Source organism: Phyllostomus discolor, chromosome 8, assembly GCF_004126475.2.
Source record: "Phyllostomus discolor isolate MPI-MPIP mPhyDis1 chromosome 8, mPhyDis1.pri.v3, whole genome shotgun sequence".
NCBI classification, from domain to species: Eukaryota; Metazoa; Chordata; class Mammalia; order Chiroptera; family Phyllostomidae; genus Phyllostomus; species Phyllostomus discolor.
The window spans coordinates 107,818,970-107,840,691 of record NC_040910.2 but is presented as its reverse complement, the minus strand read 5'-3'; the positions used below and the strand labels follow the sequence as shown (position 1 = coordinate 107,840,691).

At 36.5% G+C, this 21,722-nt stretch overlaps 1 protein-coding gene across 13 annotated transcripts in view; it reads left to right on the top strand.

Moving 5' to 3' along the window:
- GPATCH8 (G-patch domain containing 8) overlaps positions 1-21,722 on the top strand; it is a 75,820-nt gene that overhangs the window by 10,333 nt on the left and 43,765 nt on the right. For 3 of the 13 annotated variants that reach the window (XM_036034006.1, XM_036034010.1, XM_036034005.1), the window contains exons 2-4: positions 9,301-10,406; positions 15,245-15,262; positions 17,569-17,641. Coding sequence is in view for 2 of the 13 variants with exons in the window: in XM_036034004.1 (XP_035889897.1) it covers positions 9,301-9,375; positions 17,569-17,641 (148 nt within the window). In the remaining 11 variants the exon portion in view is untranslated. Of the gene's footprint in view, positions 1-9,294; positions 10,407-15,244; positions 15,263-17,568; positions 17,642-21,722 lie in introns of those variants that run through there. The other 10 variants (XM_036034013.1, XM_036034012.1, XM_036034008.1 and 7 more) reach the window with 7 other exon arrangements.

The following is a 21,722-nucleotide window of genomic DNA, read 5'->3' as shown; positions in this document are numbered from 1 at the left end:
CTGAATTGGTTAGGATAATAGTACACTTAGTCTGTTTGGAATGAGTAAGGGAGAAGGGGACAGGGACAAAGTCTGTCATTTATTTGGCCACAGAGGAGGACGGGTTTTGTTCATAGAGGGAAGCTATCCAGTACGGCTCTATCTGCTGTACACACCTACATTTTTTTTTTGTCCATAGAAGGTGGTACCAGCATCATGTTTTGAATTTAGAAAGTCCAGACTATAAGCAAGTATGTTACTTGAGTTGTGACATAGGATTATAATTAATAGATCCACTTAGTGACAGTAAGTCATCTCTAAAGAAATAATGGTAAATACAGTACAAAAGATAAATATTGGTTGGAGAGATCTGGAGTAGAGAGACAGGAATGTCTACAGTATGCAGTTTAATGGAGCCAGGTGCAAAAAGGTAGGGCTCGATTTTAGGAACGCTCTAAGGTGGAATCTGTGAGTTTTTACTAGACTAACCATATGTTCCAGTTTATGGCTTTTGTCCTGGCATAGTTACTATTACCACTCCGTTTTACTCTCCAACTGCCCTGATTTGTATGATTTATTTATGTGATCATCCTAGCGCTAATGGGAGTTGAGAGATGTAAATGAGGTTTTGAAAGAAGGGTAAAGGAGAAAAAAATAGTTCTATTCAAATCCCTGCTGAGGCCTTTAGATAATCAGATACTTTACTATTTTTGGAAGGAATGATCTCCTTAGGTCTAAGTTCATCAGAATGACTTGAAAAAAATTGGGAGGAGGGGAGAGAGACAAGAAATAAAGTATTTATTACTTGCTACCACTACTTCTATACTTTGTGCCCTAGGTATTTGAAATCACATTTTATATTTATTCCTTCCTGCCTCTTTACTATTTCTCTTCTAGTACAGCATTCAAAAGGGGCACATGGATTCAGAGTAAAAAGTAAAGCACTTAACCTTCTCAAAAGCAACCACTGTTTCTAATCACATGTTTGTTCTCTCAGAGATATATAATATATAATTAAGCATTCTTTCCTTTCCAAAAGGTAGCATGCAAACACATTTTTCAGCACTTTGGTTTTTCTCTTAATAATATGAATGGAGATTATTCCATAACTAAAAGGTTTTTTTTATTTTAATTTTAAATTTATAGTATAGTTGCAAAAATAGTATAGAGAATTTTGGTATACCGCTCACCTAACTTCCCCTAGTATAGTATCTATACAATAATCATAATATAATGATCAAAACTAGGAAATAAAGTTTAGTACAATAATATTAACTAAGCCGTAGATCTTATTGGAATTTTACCACTTTTTCTTCTGATGCCTTTTTTCTGTTCCAGGATCCCATCTAGGATTCCACATTGATTGCATTTAGTTATTCTTTGTCTCTAATCTGTAATAGTTTCCTGTCTGTGTCTTTTGTGATAACCAGGGATGCTTCATTCATTCATTCATTTGTTCGTTCGTTCATTTATTTATTTGAATGTGTGAGAGAGAGAAGCATCAATTTGTTATTCTACTTATATATGCATTCATTTGGTTGGTTCTTGTATATGCCCTGACTGGGGATCGAACCTGCAATCCTGGTATATCAGGGTGATGCTCTAACCAAATGGGCTTAATTCTTCTCTTTCTTTGAGGAAGGAACTATCTAATCTTTAAGGCAGTTCCCTTTAAATTTCCATTGCTTTGATCTTCTCCATGAATTTCCCCCTTTGTTTTCTGTACATTCTGTACTTCTCCCTTTAAAAAAAAATCCTAACAGTTGTAGAAAACAAATCTTATACCACTCTACTAAGCTACAGAGTACATAATAGACCAGGAATGAACCCTGTGCCTTGTACAGCCAGCCCTGTACTCTTCTACCCATACTTCTTTCTCCCGTGCACCTGGCTAAGACCCAGTTCACTTCCCCTCTGAAGTCTTGCCTGACACTTCCAGTCTGTGCTTCCCCGGCTCTTCATTTACACCTCTGTCCTGTCGAGGCACTTAATCTGTTTGTAAACATCTGTTTACCTGTTCTTCCTCCATGAGGCATGTTTCTTAAGTGTAGGCACTCTTTCTTCATCTATATGTCTTCTGCCAACAAAGTCCTAGGAGATGGCAGAAAATGAGTGGATATTATGTGTTGGGTTAGACCAACATGTCCTTTATGTTAGTCTAACATAAAAACAGAGGCTGGTTCACACAAGATTTTTTTTTTGAAGTTAACCACTGTAAAGACTAGTTCCACAGCCTTGCTCTTGCCCCCTAATTTTTTAGTCTTTTTAAAGGTTATTTGCACTGTTCACAAATTATGCCTTTTAAATGTGTTTTGTAAAATACTCTTCCCCAGATATTTTGTTAGACTGAACTTCTAAATAGAACTTTAATCTTATACGTAGATATGTTACCTAGTCTAATATCCTCGTCACAAGAAAGGAAACTTTGTGCTAACAATTTCTTTAATTTTTTTAGAATATTGTGCCTCTCTTCATTAAAGTGTGTGTTTTCTTTTTTTTAATTTTATTTATTTATTTTTAGAGAGGGAGGGGAGAGAGAGAGAGAGGGAGGGAGAGAGAGAGAGAGAGAAAAACAGAGAGAGAAACATCAATGTGCGGTTGCTGGGGGCTATGGCCTGCAACCTAGGCATGTGCCCTAACTGGGAATCGAACCTGCAATGCCTAGTTTGCAGCCTGCACTCAATCCACTGAGCTATGCCAGCCAGGGCTAAAGTGTATTTTTAAAAAACAATACAAAAGTAGATATTGTTCAGGTCATATCAGCCCTGGCCTGTGTGGCTCAGTTGGTTGGGTGGCATCTCAAAAAGCAGAAGGTCGAAGGTTCAGTTCCTGGTCAGGGCTGGTGCCTGGGTTGCAGGTTTGGTCTGGTTGGAATGCATGTGGAAGGCAACTAATTGATGTTTCTCTCTCACATGGATATTTCTCTCCCTCCCTTTCCCCTCCTCTATAAATAAATAAGTAAATAAATAGTTCACGTTACATCATAAGAAAGTAAAAAGTGAAAGAAAGCCCTACTACCTTTGCTTTGTTTCTTAGATATTATCAGTTTTACAGCCTTGTAAAGTTTTTAAATGGACATATTGTTTGGAAGAAATGCTTTAGAAATACTGACTGGGGGTTATTCAATTTATTAACTTTATCTTTTTATTTATTTTTTAAAAATATATAGACTTTAGCCCTGGCCAGTGTGGCTCACTTGGTTGGCGCATCATCCCACTCACTGAAAGGTTGCGGATTCTGTTCTGGTCAGGGCACATACCTAGCTTGCGGGTTAGGTCCGTGATGGGGGGCAGAAGGCAGCTGGTCATCGATGTTCCCCCCCCCCCATCAATAAATGTATCCTCAGGTGAGGATTAAAAATACATATAAGCTATATTTTAGAGCACTTTTATGTATGGATTGATTGATTGATTTTTAGGGAAACAGTGATTTGTTGTTTCACTTATTTGTGCATGTGTTGGTTGATTCTTGCATGTGCCCTGAATGGCGTTTGAACCTGGCGTGGTGTATCAGGTTGATACTCTTAACTAACTGAGCTACCCAGCCAGGGCCTAGAGCAGTTTTAGATTCACAGCAAAATTAAGCTGTAAGTATAGTTTCCATATACCCATTTTCCTCTTCATTAACATAGCCTCCCCCCACTGTCAACATTTTGTACCAGGTTGGTACATTTTTTTACAAGAGATAACCCAACTGACATTAACACGGACATTATTATCAGCCAAGGTCCTAGTTTACATTAGGTTTCACTCTTGGTGTGGTTCTGTGGGTTTTGACAAATATAGTATAATGACACGCACGCACCATTATAGTATACAGAATAGTTTCACTGCCCTAAAAATCTCCTGTGTTGTACTTGTTCATCTCTTCGTTTCCCCGGTAACCACTGAACCACCCTCCTCTTCTCAGTTTCATGTTTTTCCAGAATGTTATATACAGGGGTGGGCAAAAGTAGTTTTAAGGTTGTAATCAAATAATACAAGAGTAAACTGTTAATGCATGCTCAACAACTGTGAACCTGTTTTTGCCAACCCTTGTATTTGGAATCATATAGCATGTAACCATTTCACACTGGCTTTTTTCACTTAGTAATAAGTATTCAAGGCTCCTCCATGTGTTTTTGTGGTAGCTCATTTTTCCTGCACACCCCCCAGTGGGGACTTGGCTGGTAATCCAGGCATGTGCCCTGATTGAGAATTGAACTGGCAACTTTTTGGTTCACAGGCTGGCACTCAATCCACTGAGCCGCACCAGCCAGGGCTGATAGCTCATTTCTTTTTAGCACTGAATAGTATTTCATTGTTTGGATATATCACAGTTAACTTTTTGGAAACATATCTTGGTTACTTCTAAGTTTTAGTGATTACAAATAAAGCTGCTGTGCACATTGTGTGCAAGATTTTGTGTAGACATAAGTTTTTAACTCGTTTGAGTAAATACTAAGGAATGCAATTGGTGGATCATATGGTAAGAGTGTGTTTAATTTTGTAAGAAACTCCCAAACTGTCTTCCAAAGGGGTTTGTACTATTTTGCCTTCGTGCCAGCAATGAATGAGAATTCCTGTTGCTCCCACATCCTTGTCAGCATTTGATGTTGTTAGTGTTTTGGTTTTTAGCCATCCTAATATATAGTGGTATTTCATTTTAATTTGCAGTTCCCAAATGATAAATGATTTCGAGCATCTTTTCATACACTGATTTGCCATCTGCGTATCTCTTCGGTGAGGTGTCACTTCAGATCTGAAATTTTTAATTGGGTTTTTGTTTAATTTTAAGAGTTCTTTGTATATTTTGGATAATAGTCTTTTATCAGATGTGTCTTTTGCAAGTATTATCTTCCAGTCTGTAGCTTGTGTTCTCATTCTCTTAACAGTGTCTATGGAAGAACAGAAGTTTTAAGTCCAGTTTATCAATTTCTTTCATGGATCATGCCTTTGGCATTGATCTAAAAAATCATCACCAAACACAAAATTGCCTAGTTTGTTGTTTGCTTTTACTTGGTTTTCATGTCATTAGATGAGGCTACATTTATTTTGGTGGCAGATGAAACTCGTTTTATGCTTTATCTGCTTTTGTGGGATTTGATGGTATTTATTTATTTATTTTTTATTTATTGATGAGAGAGAGAGAGAAACATTGATTTGTTGTTCCACGTATTTATGCATTCATTGGTTGCTCTTGTATGTGCCCTGACCCGGGATGAATTCGCAGTTTTGGTGTATCAGAACGACACTCCAGCCAACTGAGCTACCCAGACGGGGAGGTATTTATGTTTTTGCATTAACAAATTTTAGTCAATTAGCTATTTTCTGTAGGGAAAATTTAATTTAGTTTAAATCTGCAAGTTCATGCAATTTTAGACCAAGAAATAATATAAAAGAGTGTCTAGATCAAATCCTTCATTTTATAAATGAAGACACAATGGATGAGAAATATAACATGATTTGTATGCAGTGGTACAGCAAGTTAGCAATAAAATCAGGACTTATAATTGGTAACTAGTTTAAAGAACTGAAATAATGGAAGATGTGATCATTTTCCTTGTTTGAAAAATACCCTTTTTTGTTGTTGTTTGTTGGTAGGTGTTATTCTTTGTTACTGGGTATTGTGGTTCCTACTGTTTAAAAGGGTATGTTCTTTAAAAAGTGAACAGTATAAACTAGTGTTTCTACTTTTCGAGTGTTGGTTTGTTTATTATACAGATCAAACAGATACTAATAAGTGAGAAGTAATCTCTCAGTTCACTAAGTTAGTTACAGTTTTTTGTGGAATATTTTTCAGGCTGTTAAAGTCACCTGTCACTAAAATTAACAGATACTTACATTTTTTAAAAGACTAAACTTTAGATGTTTATTAGACATTTTTCTTCAGATACGTTTATCAGTTCCTGTTACATTTGCAGAATACCTCTTGCTTAGTTCTTGTCCACATAGTCTTATACAGTTAGAATCAGTGAACTAACTACTTTTTTATTTTTCCCCTTGTATTTAACTTAAAATTAACATATTTTATACAGTTTCAAAACTTTTTTTTTTTAAGATTTTATTTATTTATTTTTAGAGAGGGAAGGGAGAGAGGGAGAGAGAGAGAGAGAGAGAGGGAGAGAGAGAGAGGGAGAGAGGGAGAGAAACATCAATGTGCGGTTGCTGGGGGTTATGGCCTGCAACCCAGGCATGTACCCTGGCTGGGAATCGAACCTGAGACACTTTGGTTCGCAGCCCGCGCTCTATCCACTGAGCTACGCCAGCCAGGGCTCAAAACTTTTTTAATGACTCCTAAGAGTTGCATTAATAAAATAGTCTTAAACTCTTCCCCTCTTGTACTTTTGTTTCTACTTTTATATATATATTAGGGAAATGCTACAGTGAATATCATCTGCATTTTAAATCTGTAATAGCTATGGAAAATATGATATTCTTCTCTCAGTGTTCCCTTTTGCCTTTTCTTCCTGGAAAAAAGAGAAAGTCACAAAGTAGCTTAAGAGAAAGAGCATGAACTTTGAAATTACTGCAGTTTGGGTTTGGAATTTGAGCTTCTTTACTTACAATTAAGTAATTGAGTAAGCTTTTAAAAAAGATTTTATTTATTGATTTTCAGAAAGAAGGGAAGGGGGAGAAGGAGAGGGAGAGAAACACTCTTTTTTTTTTTTAGATTTTATTTATTTATTTTTAGAGAGGGAAGGGAGGGAGAAAGAGAGAAACATCAATGTGCGGTTGCTGGGGGCCATGACCTGCAACCCAGGCATGTGCCCTGACTGGGAATCGAACCTGCGACACTTTGGTTCACAGCCGGCGCTCAATCCACTGAGCTACGCCAGCCAGGGCGAGAAACACCAGTTAATATTCCAGAGAAACATCAGTTGGTTGCCTCTCGCACGCCCCCAGCAGGGGACCTGGGTGGATACCCAGACATGTGCCCTGACTGGGAATCCAATCGGTGACCCTTTGGTTCACAGGCTGGTGCTCAAACCCACTGAGTCACACCCACCAGCCAGGGTTAAGCATTGAAAAAGTTTAAGTCCTTTCTGTAAATACATTATGGTGGTTAAATGAATCTATATGTGTTAAAATTTATAGATCTGCACATCAAAATAAAATAAAAAACATGCATAGACAGCTCTAGAGTAATATATACGAAGCTGGTGCTAGAGGCTAAATCATCTTAGATAGTTATAAAGTTTTGGACAGTATTTTTTAAATTTAAAGCATAGTTGTCCTAAATTAAATATTTTAAAGGCTTAATTACTTTAAAAATAAAAATAATTCCCAGTTGGTGGGATGAGATTCTTTTATCATTAAATCATACAGAGCCTTATCAGGGCACATGCCTGGGTTGCAGGGCAGGTCTTACAAGAGGCAGTTAATCGATGTTTCTCTCGCACATTGTTGTTTCTCTCCCTCCCTTCTTCCCCTCTCTCCAAAAATAAAAAATAAAATCTTTAAAAAAAATTATACAGAGCTGTAGAGTGAAAAGAGAATTATGAGATTTGACTGGACATTGGTGCTCTGTGGTATTATGAGGTTTAAGTTAATGTAAGTATTGAATGTTTATCATGTAGGAATTGAGAAGTACTTTGCAGTTAACACCTCTTAAGTAACTTAATCTTTTAACTGTTGCAGAAGTTAAAATGACAAGAGGCAGGTGTTATTTTTAAAAAGATTACTTAACAAAATGTTGGAGATTAAATTAATACAGACTTTCAGGATTGATAGCTTTTTTCCCCCAATTTTTTAGTGTTTGTTGATTATTGCTTTTCCTCCATATTGGAATACCTTCTCTTAACTCCTATTTTGATTTTTAAGATTTGCTTTTTTAGTCTTTGAAAAATCTATTTCTGTCTTGTTATTCCTTTCTTCTTTTAGAAAGATTTACCACACTATTTTTATTTTTATTTTTAATATGTTATAGTGGTAAAATGCACATGAAATTTACCATTTTAACTCTTTTAAAGTGTACAGTTTAGTGGCAGTAAGTACACTGACAGTGTTTTAGGATCATTATCATCAACACTATGTAGTTCCAGAACTTTTTCATCACTACCACACAATTTTAGCACCTCATTGTTCTCTAAATATTTAGCTACTGTAGTAAATCTTGGGGGTTGTAAGAGGTAAACAAGACTCTGTTCTTGTCCTAAAGGACTTCATAGCCTGATGAGAGAAGGAAGTAAGCATATATTTATGGCAAGTTATGTTAGAGCTCTCTATGGTTAAAGTTTATTTATGCAACTAAGAGTTTACCTTGAAAAAGCAAAGTATCTTTTTGTTAGATTAACATTCACATTGTCATACCACTCCACACACTGAATCAATTTAGGCTAGACTGAAGTCTGGTCTTTTGATTCAAATCAATTCAGGACTCAAATCCTCATGCCCTTTACTTTGTAACAAGTAGGGGACCAGAAAATTGATATTCTGATATAAAGCCAAATTACTAGTTCTTCCTTTTAGTGGAGCAGGGAGATCAGGAAAAAACCACAGTCAGAACTTCTAGTTGACTGCACCTGTCTTCAGTTGAGCTTTTTGATTCTAGTTGCAGTGACAGCTTGCCCCAGCGTGTGGTCAAAGACGGCATCGTACAGGCATGCTTATCTCGCTTGGCAGATCGTTTGAGAAATAGCTGTGTTTGGGGATACTGTGTCGAGAGGTTGTGTTTTTGAATTCCTTGAATCTTCGGAGTTAAATCTTGATTATTTAAAATGCAATGTTCTAGCAGTTTCAGTTAAAAGCAGTGCTACCAACATCAAACAGTATTATAAATTTTATTTGTGGTGTTCTTATTACTGTGACATTATTCTTTAGTACAAGATTGTTTATGAAAAGTAAAACATAATATAGCCCATTGGTTTTAAGATTCTGGAGTCTCCCTAACACAGTCGGTCTGAGAAGACTATAATATCCCAATGATTGGTGGTGGTTTTTTTTTTTTTTTTTTTAATATTTTATTTATTTATTTTTAGAGAGGGAAGGGAGGGATGGGGGGGGGGGAGAGAAACATCAATGTGCGGTTGCTGTGGGTTATGGCCTGCAACCCAGGAATGTACCCTGGCTGGGAATCGAACCTGGGACACTTTGGTTCCCAGCCCGCGCTCAATCCACTGAGCTACGCCAGCCAGGGCGATTGGTGGTGTTTTAGTTGGTCATCTCAGTGTTTGTCTTAAGAAGGGGTCACATTACTGGATTCCTAATAAATTGTTAAGATTTTTTAGAAGTCTGAATTTGTGGCACAGTTTTGGTTGTCTATTACAAAAGTGTGAAAAGTTAAAAATAGCCCCTTGATTGATTGCTTTTGAAAAAATAACTGTAGTCTTATTTTTTTCAGGGTAATCACTTTGATCAGTATGAAGAAGGACATTTGGAAATTGAACAAGCATCACTTGACAAGCCTATTGAATCGGTAAGATGATCACTGCTTAATTTTGGGTCATAGCTAGCTAGTTAGGTAGTGGTCGTGTGACACTCGATGTGAATGAAGTTAAACTTACAACTTTCAGGACAGTCTAGAGCTATTTTCTTGCATGCCTGACAGTAATCAAATAGAGTTTGGGATATAATCTAATATTTAGTATGTTGGGATATTAGTCTGAAAAATCTAGAAATTTAGAATTTTTATAAAAAATATCATTTTGGCCCATTCTGTTACAGATAGCAGGTTAAAAGTTTAGCATTTTTATAAATTGAATAAAGGAGTAAAATGTATTTTGATCCTTTAAAAGCTTCACTTTTCCTGGGCAACACATTCATACAATCCATAGGAAGAGTTAAGGACTAACACGTTTTATTTACCAGACTCTTGTGAAAACATTGTAAATTTGGTTTCCGTAGTTTAAGAGATGTCTGGGTTTTGTCAAAAGTTGATTCTTTCTATCTCTTTACACAGTTTAGTTTTGGATATTGGTACAAAGCAGTACAAAAAGGAGATTTATTTTTCTGACTTAATTTTTTTTCAAATCTTCATTTTTGAACACTGTTTTTATTTTGAAAACCCCTTTATTTTCAGATTACACAGTCCATTGTTAAAATGTCTAAACTTGTCAGTATTGTCAGTATTTAATATTTGTGCTTAAGTGTACATAATTTAATAAGGGTTTTAGTGAGTTATTTCAGTTTGAGTGAAAAATGATCAAAGAGAGAATCTTAATCTTTATATAACAGTCAAGACATCTCTTCTCTCCCTTTAAGAAACACTAGCTTCTTCCCCTCTCTCAGGAAAATGAGGCAATTTAGAGAGCACAGATATTTAACTTTAGCTTTTATTTTCACAACTGTAATACAGTAAAGGATCAACATATATTTATGTTCCTAATTAGGTTGGTGTTGTGTGTTTGTGTGTGTGTTTAGATGTTTACAGAAATTTACACAACTTGGGGTGTTCGACATTTTTCTTCCACAGCAGTTGGCCCATATTAGATAAGCAGCCATGATCTGGTTTGTATTGCACGGTCTGCCTTTTTTTTTTAATTTCTTCTCTAGGGTTTCTTTCTCCCCCACTTTCCCTTCTTATTTCTGTTCTTCTGGTCCAGTGAACACTGCATATAGTACCTTCTGTCTTAACGTGCTGGCATGATGCTAGACTTAGGCATGGCAGTAACTGATGACGCATGTGATAATGCTGCAGAGGGAGAATTCACATCTGATGTGCTGAGAGCCCAGTCTCGTTTCGACTTAAGGATAAATGCCAAGCCCATTTTGCTCAGTTAAAAAAAATCACTGAAGTTTTTGCTTTGTTCTGTATCATCTTGGGAATTATCACAAAGCAGAATTTTAAAGTGAAATCTGTAGGCTAACTAGCTCAGTTACCTTGTACTTGAAAAACAACTTCATTTCTCTAATTTAATTTAAATGGTTTTAGGGGTGATCAAAGTTTAAGAACAGAACTGTCAGAAGCAAGGTCCAAGTACCATATTCTACAAGGTACATGGTTTAATATTCTTAGGCTATAAGAATATTAGCCTCTGTGGGTACTCTGACTTAATAGTTACAGAAAATTTAATTAGACTAAGTTTGCACCCTAGTATTTATTATCACTATAATCAACAAAGATTTTTAAAAAGCACTAAATTAAGTTATATAAAACATGCCTTCTTTGAGAGCAAATTTTAAGGGTTTTTTCTGAACATTCCTTTGGCATGTGAGACTAGTGCTCTTTTTCCTCCCACACTGTCCAGGATTTTTCCCAGCATACGTCACAGGGAGAACACTCTCAGAAGACAGTCTGACTGAAAAATCATTTTTGAGTAATGCCAATGGGTAGCAATGGAATTGCTCTGTCCCATTTATTGAATAGTATTATCTTCCCCACTTAAAATGGCAAATGATAAGGCACTCAGGCTGTATATTTAATTTTTAAATAAGCATATGCTCAGAGATACATATTACTAAATTATACTTATAAATTTATTCCTAAAATATGTAAATATATGCATTATTTGTGCTGCGGTAATTTAGATAGGAGGGGGAGCTTCATAGCTTACCTTACATTAGATAGAAGTGGGACATACTAGTTGGGGGTATTTTATTTCTGTTACCAAATTTGGGGATAAATTTAAAGTTTTTTAAGACACTCTTAAAATGATTTGCATTAAAGTAGGTAGTTTGGTATCCCCAACCCCCTCCCTTGCAAAAAAAAGAGCCTAATAACCTAAAGAATGCCCACCAAGTAGGTGTATATTAGTTTTATGACTGGCTGGCTATATTGAGCTGTCTTGTTCTAAGGTGGGAAATAGTTGCTTCAAACACAGAAGGAGTCTCTGCTGAATTAAAGTCTTTCTCTGCAGCAATATCTATGAGAGGTGCTGACTGTTTTGCTACAGCATGCAACTCAAAAGTGGCTGGAAATATGCAGCTTTGGGAGTCTACAGATCATTGCAGGAGCTAAAGGTCTAGTCATTTTTTTTTTATTTAACAAAGGTAATCTGCAGCAGCTGGTAACCGTGGAAGTCTCTGCACAGGTTTGTGCCAAGAATTTACCTGTTTGAAAGGTTATTGTGAGTATAGGATTAAGGTCTTTTTGTTTTGTAATAGGGTAAATTTGTTGCAGACCAGCAAGGTGGTAAATGAGATACAAGATGCAATAATGCATTATGCTTTTAGTAAATTCCTGAAGCTTACATTTGTTAGATGATATAGGTATTTTAATTTCAATCAGGAAATGTTGAAAACACTTAAAAATCTAGTATTTGTAAAGTATTTCATAGTCTTTGTTATAAAGATATATTTAAGTATCTTTCAGTAAAATTTCTGGTCAAGAATAAAATACCATTCTAAGAAAATTATGAAAGAATCACTAGACAATCTGAATATACGAATTAAAGAGAAGGTGGAAAGTGTTAACATTTTACCCTTATTATAAAAAACTTTATAGAACTTGAATTTTAAGTTACTGCTTTATGGGATTTTTAGGTCCCAACTATAATAATTATGACCTTCACATACTTAAAGATAAAATATTTACAAAACAAAACTTAATCTAAAGCCATAGATTGCCCAGTCTAGGATTGCACCATAGTTCTAAGAATTGATTGGTGTGATTTAGAATATATAGTTTTATCTGACCTTTACCAAAGAAAGAAGACAAGAAATCAGATGAGTGATTCTAAGGTATACATGGAGCAGGATGCCTGCATCATAGACATAAACTATGTTGTCATTGTTGCAGTTGGAAGTAAAAGTACCCATGAATTAGTAGTTGGTCTTTGTTCTACCTGACTGATTAAAATCCTGCCTTTATAGTTGTCAGGTCGACCAAGCAGGCTTTAAAAATTAATGTAAGTTTTCAAACTGCAGTTGCTGATGTTCACTTTGTTCACTAAGGATTTAGAAGTCTACGTGTAATTGGGTTTTGTCCTCTAACCTATCTGTTTAGATCTGTGGACTCCACTAGTTCCAAACTGTAACTCTGTAAGACTGCTGATTTGACATTTAGCAGTGACCATATGTGGACTGCACTATAAATAATGTGCTTCTTGGAGCTGAATGGTGTAGCATTACTATATGGTTTTCTCTCTAGTCTTCATTGTGTCATCTGTAGTGAGCTATGTAGATTTTTTGTTTTGGGAATTTTTACAACTTGTTTGCATGGGTTCACCTTAGTAGCATTTGGTTTTTGCTTATAGAGTCTTTAATACACAATCAGCAAAGCTTACAATCCACTCAAGAGACTTAACCATTTTTGTCACTGTTGAATATAGACTAAGTGGTATAAATTGAACGTGGCTGTCAACTAAAAATTCAATGTGGAATTAATATTAATTCAGTCATTGACATAATTGTAGTACAGTTTCTCTTGAGACATGATTGCTATTCTAAAACTTTGAATGAACCCCACACAATAAAGTAAATTTTTATCCGTGTTTTTGACAGACTCACATCATACAGATTCGTGGTGCTGTTGCCAAAATGATTGTCGTTACTCTGAATGGTATACAGCTTTTTTTTTTATGCAGCAGAGCAAAATTTCCTGGCGAAATACCTACCTGATATTTAATAAATAGAAATGTTGAGGGATGACTGAAACAATTAATAATGGTTTTTTACATTTTTTTAAATTTTAAAATTTTTGCTGATGTGTTTTCAGCATGTTGGTAGTTCATAATATACTTTCTTTTAAAAATCTTACTTAAAATTATATTTTCATACAGATATTACAGGGGAACAAAGGATAAAAATGTAGCATTTTATCATGCATTTACTTTTTGAACTAGAAAAAATGTTTTAAAAGCTAACTGAGGTAACTTAGGTAAAAATAGTTTGGATTTTCAGCTCAGCTTCATAGTTGAACCAGAATTAAGAAGAACTTCATGCCTAACCAAAGAAAATGCCACCCTGCTACCATTTTGGAGTTTTGAGCATAGACAGTAACTAACAGGTTTTGGAAAACCAACTTTTTGCCTACCGTCCTTGGGTAAAAATTCAGTTGCTTTGTCAATTATTTTACAATTAGTATTTTCCTGTAGTTCTTCCATGTGCATTTAAATTAGGCTCTTGTGCCCCTCGGTCATAAACCAGACTGTGCTTAAAAAGGGAAAATTTTCCTATTTTTTTTTGGTCCTACAAGATTATACTTAAACACCAAATTTTATATTCTGTTTAAAAATAAAAGCCTGAAGCCCTGACCAGTGTGGCTGAGTGGGTTAGGTGTTGTCCTGCAGAGCAAAGGGTTGCTCTTTAGATTCTCAGTCTGGGTTGTGGGTTTGATCTCCACCTCTCTAAAAATAATAAGTAAATAAAATCTTTAAAAAAATAAAAAACAAAGATAGTTTATCAACTATTACAGTGACTGAAATAGTAGTTGTTACTGTTTTTGAAGTTAATTTAGTGCTCACTGCTCTTGCTATGTCTAGATTACCTATTTGGGCTATAAATAATATTAATGAAAATAATTGGCAAAACCACAACCCTAAACAGAGAGAAGAGTAGGTTCATTATTTTCACAGGCTGGTGATTGAATCCCTTATTCTTTCACAGTGAACGTTCAATGAACATTTTGATCATTTCAGAGGTAGACAAGTCTGCTTTGCTCTGCTTTGTAGAAGGTATTTTGGTGTGCCTTCCTTGTGGTATCCATCATCCTTAAACCTATTGGATTTTTGACAAGTGTTTGTAAAACTTTTCTTTTTTAGTAGGAAAAGGGGCCGTGTTGAATACTAGCCCTTTACAGAGCTGCCTTTATTCCTCCAAAAGCAGGTAGTCTGGGATGCTAGGGAGGGTCCAGATCTCCCCTGTCAGTCATTCACTCAGTCTAGGAGGCTGGTGAACAGGAGCTTCTGGGGTTTATGTCTGCTGTTTATGTTGCCTTTGTTATAGTCACAAGGACATGGAGTGGCATGTTCATGATTTTAATATAGTTCCTGACAATTCATCCCCTATTCATACTTGGGAAAGTAGATTTAATTAAAGAACAGTTTTCACCTAAAGTTTTAGAAGAGAAAGGCCACTGCCATTTTGCATCAGTAGCTTTTTTGAGAAGGTGACAGCCATCTTGAGTGGTTTTGTAAAAGTGGTGCTAATGTGTATAACTCTAAATTTTTCTTTTTTCTCCCTCTCCCTTTAACATTTGCTTTTCCTTTCACTGTTGTCAGTCACAACACGCTGCTCTTGAACCTCTCAGCTGGTCTTGACTCGTGAATTTACTTATGCTTTCACTCTTTAGTAAATACATTAATTGCAAGCAGTGAATTGAAAACAAGACAAAAAAAAAAAAAAAACGACCATTAGTGAATGGACAGTTTCTTACTTTGTGTTACATTTAACTGTTCTTTTGACAGCCCAGTTTTTAAAGCCAGGTTCGTATGGAAATGCTTTCACTCCACTTGCACTGCTTTTGGAAATAGCATACTGCTTCATCTGTCTGTTTATTTTAGTGCATTCATAATATAACACGGTCAGCATAATGTCTCATCTCCACTTAGCCAAAGATTGAGTTTTCTTAAATAAAAAAAGGGGCAGCAATTTTTGTCAGCAGGGTTTAATACCATAAATCTCTGTGCCAAGTACACTTATAACAGTAGTCTATTAAAAAATTAAACAATTATTTAATCAACCACATAATCTTGGAGTCATTCTGCTTTCTTGGTCCTGTCTGTAGTTACTCAGTTGTAGGAGTTAATAAGGGTGGTATGTGCAGGTAAGTGTATTTTCCTAGTAGTGTATTAAAGGCCTCTGCACCTTTTCATTCTCTGCTGGCATTGCTTGCATTAAGACATACATTTATTTATTTATTTATTTATTTATTTATTTATTGCGGTGAGGTTATTTATAAATATTTAAGTACTTAGTACTGGTTAAGGGAGTGCTTTTCTTGACAATTCATTTGGGAGGAGAGAGGGGAAGAAGAGGCAGCAGAGTTAGATCAAGTATTTGATGTATAATAACGCAGAAGTCATCACCTGGCATCACATATAATCAGCATTTTCTAATTCCGTTCCTAGCAGAAAATTTCTAGTGACCTTTTTTGCACCATAATGATATTGTGTGTGCATATGTGCGTGTATGTAGGTATATATACATATACTCACATATATACATATATTTAAAACAGTAGTATCTTTTGTTTTAGAAACAAGTTTTTCATTATCTTTTGCTTCATTTTTATTTTTTAAAAAGCCTCCTGATCTCTTTTCCCCCCATCAATGAAATACTCAGCTACTCAGCTCAGTTTTCCAGTTTGTATGCTGTCATAAACTTGTAGGAGAAAATTGTCCTTTAAAAAACAAACAAAACAAAAACAACATTGGGGAAGGTTAATCTTCTACTTCTAACTTTCTGTCAGAGAAAGTAACAGTAAAATAACTTTTTTCTTTCCTCTATTGCTCCAAAGAGCATTTTATTATTGGTATGGAATTAAATAAAAGGTGAAAAACAGTTTCATATGAGATGTTTGATTTTTATACAAAGTTTTATGGTTTTGTTAGCTTTTAAATTGATTTTGGGAAATACAAAATTATTTTCAAATGGTGATACCAGATTAGCACTGTAAAATAAATTTTAATACATATTTTTATATGTATTTTTATATGTAAATTTTAATACAAGAACACTTGTTTATAATTTTTAAATGCCTTCCTTTGGATAAGTAGCATCATTTTATCTGATACAGTTAAAGGTTATTTTAGCTTTGTCTCTGTACTGGACAGTATTTGTAAAAAAGCAAAGAATGGGACAAAGGTATGCAGAGGTTTCTAAGATTGTGACTCCTTACACGAAAGCTGACATTTAATTGTTGTTTCTGGTGTCTTTTCATACAATTTACATTGAAATACCTTTTCCAGTGTGCTCCTAGGAAGATGAGACATTATGTATATTGGTTTTTTCCCCCTACATGCACTAATGGTTCTTTACTGTTAACTTATTGCTAGGCCTGTTTCATTCTAACATTTTAGCATTTTTGTTAGATTACATGTTGAAATGCATCACTCAGTCTGTGCTTGAGCTCATTTTATTTTTCTGTTTAATCAGTTTAATTTCTTGTTTTACTAACCTCACTGTTTTTTCAGTTTAATATTGGCTGCATGCTAGTTAAATATTTATATTTTATATATATTTAAAAACCAATCAAGTCTAGCCTGGATTTTGCTCTGATTGTGTTTTCATTTCTAGTGGTGGGGCAGTCTTACACTGACAACTTACTTTGTATCATGAAAGCCTGACACATAAACAAAATAACTAAACACAATGTACATCTTCTTTTTAAAAAAATCTTAAAGTGGTGCTGTCTAGGTGGTGGATATGATTGTATAAGTACCTTGATTTTTATGCTTTTTTAATGTTAGTTTAAAACTTCATAAATGTATTCTTCCTTCTTTTCCCCTCCCCCTTTTTCTCCTTTTTAAAATGTTATGTACAAAAGTTGCCCAGCACACCATCAGAAAGGACCCTCACCCTCTATATTCTTTCCATATAAAATACTAGCCAGCATTTCTTTTTACATTAATGTCCCTTTATTGGATACATTTACCCTATACTATTAGCACCTTTTTTGCATGCATATATGTAGACTTATCTCTTGCTCATCACCTGTTTATATGTCACTAGGAAGGGAAGAATATATTATCGGAATATTTTTGGTTTGTCTCTCTGTTCTGTCTGTCAGGATAATATTGGACATCGCTTACTCCAGAAACATGGGTGGAAGCTGGGCCAGGGATTGGGAAAATCTCTTCAGGGTAAGTTTTTTAAATGTACAAAAAGAAAGAAAGAAAGAAAACAATGTTTCTGATGCAGATCTTGTGCCTGAATATATTTGTTGTCCTTCTTAAAGAAGTGTTTGGGTTTTTTTTTACCATCTGCTTTCCCCCTCCTAGAATAGTCTGTTTTTCCTATACCTGTATTTTAAGTTACTATTAAACTAATAATTTGTAAGATTAAGCTTCTGTGTCATGAATACTTTCTGTTCAAAGATACTGTCTACGGCTCAACCTGTTATAAATTTTTTTGATGGAGGTAATGGGTGGGTGGAATAAAAAAAATACATAGTAGCAGGGTATGCTTCGTGTCATTTAGTGGTGTTCCACTGTGGCTTCAGTATTACAAATATGGGAACCATTCCACAGCAGAATTTAATTGTGCTATTGCCCCCACCCCCCCGCCACACACACACATTTTCCCCAAAACTGGTCCTTGCCTTGGCTCTTTCTCTCTGCAGTTGGATTCTGTATAGTAGTAGAAAGAAAAAGGAACACACTTCACACGAAACATAAAATGGAAGCAGAGGTTTCCTGTGGCTCTCTAAGCAGAAAGGCCATTTCTCAGGTTCAGATCAGGCTGTGGGAAATGGGTGGCATAGAGTTTCCACCGCATTTATTTTTTCTTTTAATATACTCATCATTTGGATATAAATAAAATAGTAGTATTTTTCCAAGTTCTTGCTGGTTGGAAACCAGCCGGCTTCTTTCACCTTTTTTCTCCCTCATATTCAAAGGCTTCTGTTTATTCTTTGCAGATATGAAGTGTACACTACCTCAGAAATGATGGGAGTCGTCGTGCAGTACTTCTGCACCTGGTTATGAGGGGTTCTCGTTGTATAGGAATCTTTGGGGGGAGGTGTGCTACTGTTGACTATTTGCTTTTTGGAAATGAATTTTCATAATTTGAATGGGATGTCTTAACTCGAGTGTGTGTTAAGGGGCTCAGGACTGATGACTAGGGAAGACTCCACAGTTGAGTGTTAAGGAGGGAGGAGTAACAGGCGTTACCAAATACAAGGTAATTATATTTGGCACAGAGCATGGCTGGCTGGATGAGAGAATGCCCTTAGGGCAGTGGATTTTATACATTTATTTTTTGGCAGAAGAACCTTCCAAAATATTTTCTTAATGTTGAACCTTAACATATAAAAGGAAAGAGCTACCATAGTTACTTTGGTTGAAGTAGAGTTCTGTGTCTCCAGGAGTAGTTTGGAAACCACAACTAGAAGGCAGTAATGGGAAGTTGGTTTGAATAGGCACAGATCTAGTACTTATTGAGTATTTACTATGTACTAAGCACTTAACAGGTCTCATTTAATCTTACAACAAATGTGAGATAATTACTGTTGCCATTTTGCAGAAAAAGAAACTGAGGTTTAGAGAAGTCCAGTAAGTTGCCCAAGAATAAACAATCAGTAGGTAACAGTATCAGAATTCAAATTTTACAATGGCGGTGTAGGCAAACATGGCTCGCCCCTTTGCACAACCACATCAGAATTACAACTAAAATTGAACAACCATCGCTCAGAGGCGAATTAAGAAATGTCAGAAATCGAGTTAAGTGGAAACTCGTCTGACAGATAATGAGTTAAAGGAACCACATCCATTGAGATTGATAGGAGGGGCGCAGACACAAAACAGGCTGGTCTCTCACCCACGTGTGGTGGAAAAAAATTTGGAAGAGATATCTTGGGAGTGAGGAGTCACAGGCCCACACCAGGCTTCCCACCCAAGGGTTCCAGTGCCAGGAAGATAAGTACCCACAACTTCTGGCTGCAAGACCAATATCAATTGAGTCAGTGGAAGAAACTTCTGGAGCTCCAAGCATTTCCTCTTAAAAAACCCACACACGGACTCACCTACTCAGATTCACTCCCTCTGAGCTCTAGCGCTGGGGTGGCAGCTTGAAGGGTACAGTGGCATACTAGGAGAGGCTGAAGTGTCTGGCATGGAGGCAGGCAGAGGCTATTGTCCCTTTTATGAGCCCTCCCCCTGCAGAGCTACAGAGCTGGCAGGCTGGTGCCATATTTGAGACTCCATCAACCTGGGTAACAGGTTGACCCATCTTGGAGATCCTTAGAGACTCCGTCCCACCCAAGCTGCTTTTCCATATGAATAACTGGTCTTGTCTCATGCTTCACATCTTCCTAAATCTTATCAAACAAGCAACAGCTGGCCTCAATGAGCTCCAGACAGGGCACTAGCACCAGCCAGATTAGTTTGACACCTTGGCTTTGCCTGGGAATATCCAAGCCCAGTAAAAGTAGCAGCCTTCTCATATTGCTTTATAGCTCAGGAAGGGTGGCCTGGGCAAAACACAGGTGGGAGCTGACCTTGGCCTGCACCACCCAGGAAACCCCAGGGCCAAAGCACTCACTGGGCAGCTCTAAGCCACTTCATAGCACCACCACCCTGCTCCTGCACATCTGATCCTCCACAGAGGGCAGATGGTGGTGGTAAGTGGTCACAGCCAATCCTTGCAGCTGACTGGCCTGAGTAAATCCCTCCCATTGATCTTCCAACAGCAAGCAAGGCTCAACTACAAGAGGAGGGTGTACTCAGCCCACACAAAAGGGTATAACTCGAGTACCCAGCTAGGGTGATGGGGAGGCTGTGCCAGTGGACTCTATAGTGTATCTACTACATTAGGCCACACTACCAAGATGTGGAATACTTAATACAAAGAAATAAAAACAAGGAGGCTCCCAAAATGAGACAAAGAAACATGGCCCAAATGAAAGAACAGCTCAAAACTCCAAAGAAAAAAAAAAAAAGCTAAACAAAATGGAGATAATCTATCAGATGCAGAGTTCAAAACACTTGTTATAAGGACGCTCAAGGAACTTAGTGAGGACCTCAGCAGCATTAAAAAAAAAATCAGAAACAAAGGATTCACTAATTGAAATAAAGAACAATTTACAGGGAAACAACAATAGAGTGGATGAAGCCAAGAATCAGATCAATGATTTGGAATGTAAGAAAGCAAAAAACAACCAATCAGAATAAAAAGAAGAAATAAGAATCAAAAAAAAAAAAATGAAGGCAATATAAGCAGCCTCTGGGACAACTTCAAGAGGTCCAACATTTGCCTCGTAGGGGATGCCAGAAGGAGAAGAGAAAGAACAAGAAATTGGAAATCTATTTGAAAAAATAATGAAAGAAAAGTTACCTAATTTAGTAAAGGAAATAGATATGCAAGTCCAGGAAGCACAGAGAGTCCCAATCAAGTTGGACCCAAAGAGACCCACACCAAGCCACATCATAATTAAAATGCCAAAGGTTAAAGATAAAGAGAGAATCTTACAAGCAACAAGAGAAAAACAGAGAGTGACCTACAGGGAAGTTCCCAACGACTGAATCTGAAAACATAAAAACAAAAAGAAACTAACCAAACAACTAGAACAGGAACCGAATCATAGATACAGGTATTATTTGGAGGATTATCCACTGGGAGGGGGAAGGGGAAGAAAGGGGGAAGTTGTGTAGGGATCAGGAAGCATAAATGGTAGGAACAGAATGGACAGGGGCAAGTTAAGAATAGCATAGGAAATGGAGAAGCCAAAGAACTTAACACGCACGACCCATGGACATGAACTGGGTGGGAGGCATTGCTGGAGGGAAAGGGGCACTGGGGGAGGGAAACAAAGGGGGGAAATGGGGACAACTGTAACAACATAATCAATAAAATATACATAAAAAAAGAATTCAGATTTTGGTTTTTCTGACTCTAAAACCCATGCTGTTAACTGCCACACTGAGTGTGCAAGGCTTTAATGCTCTTCCAATTTGGAATTCTATTTTTTTGTAAGCCAGGGGCAGTTTCTGATCGGAGGAGAGTTATAGACTTTAATTTTTAATTTTCTATTTATTGATTTTAAAAAGAGAGAGACAACAGTTGGCTGTTCCACCTAATTATGCATTTATTGCTTGATTCTTGTATGTGCCTTGACTGAGGATCAAACCCGCAACCTTGGCGTATTGGGGTGATGCTCTAAGCTCTAACCAACTGAGCTACCCAGCCAGGGCAGGAGAGGTAGACTATATAGCAAGAGATGATAAA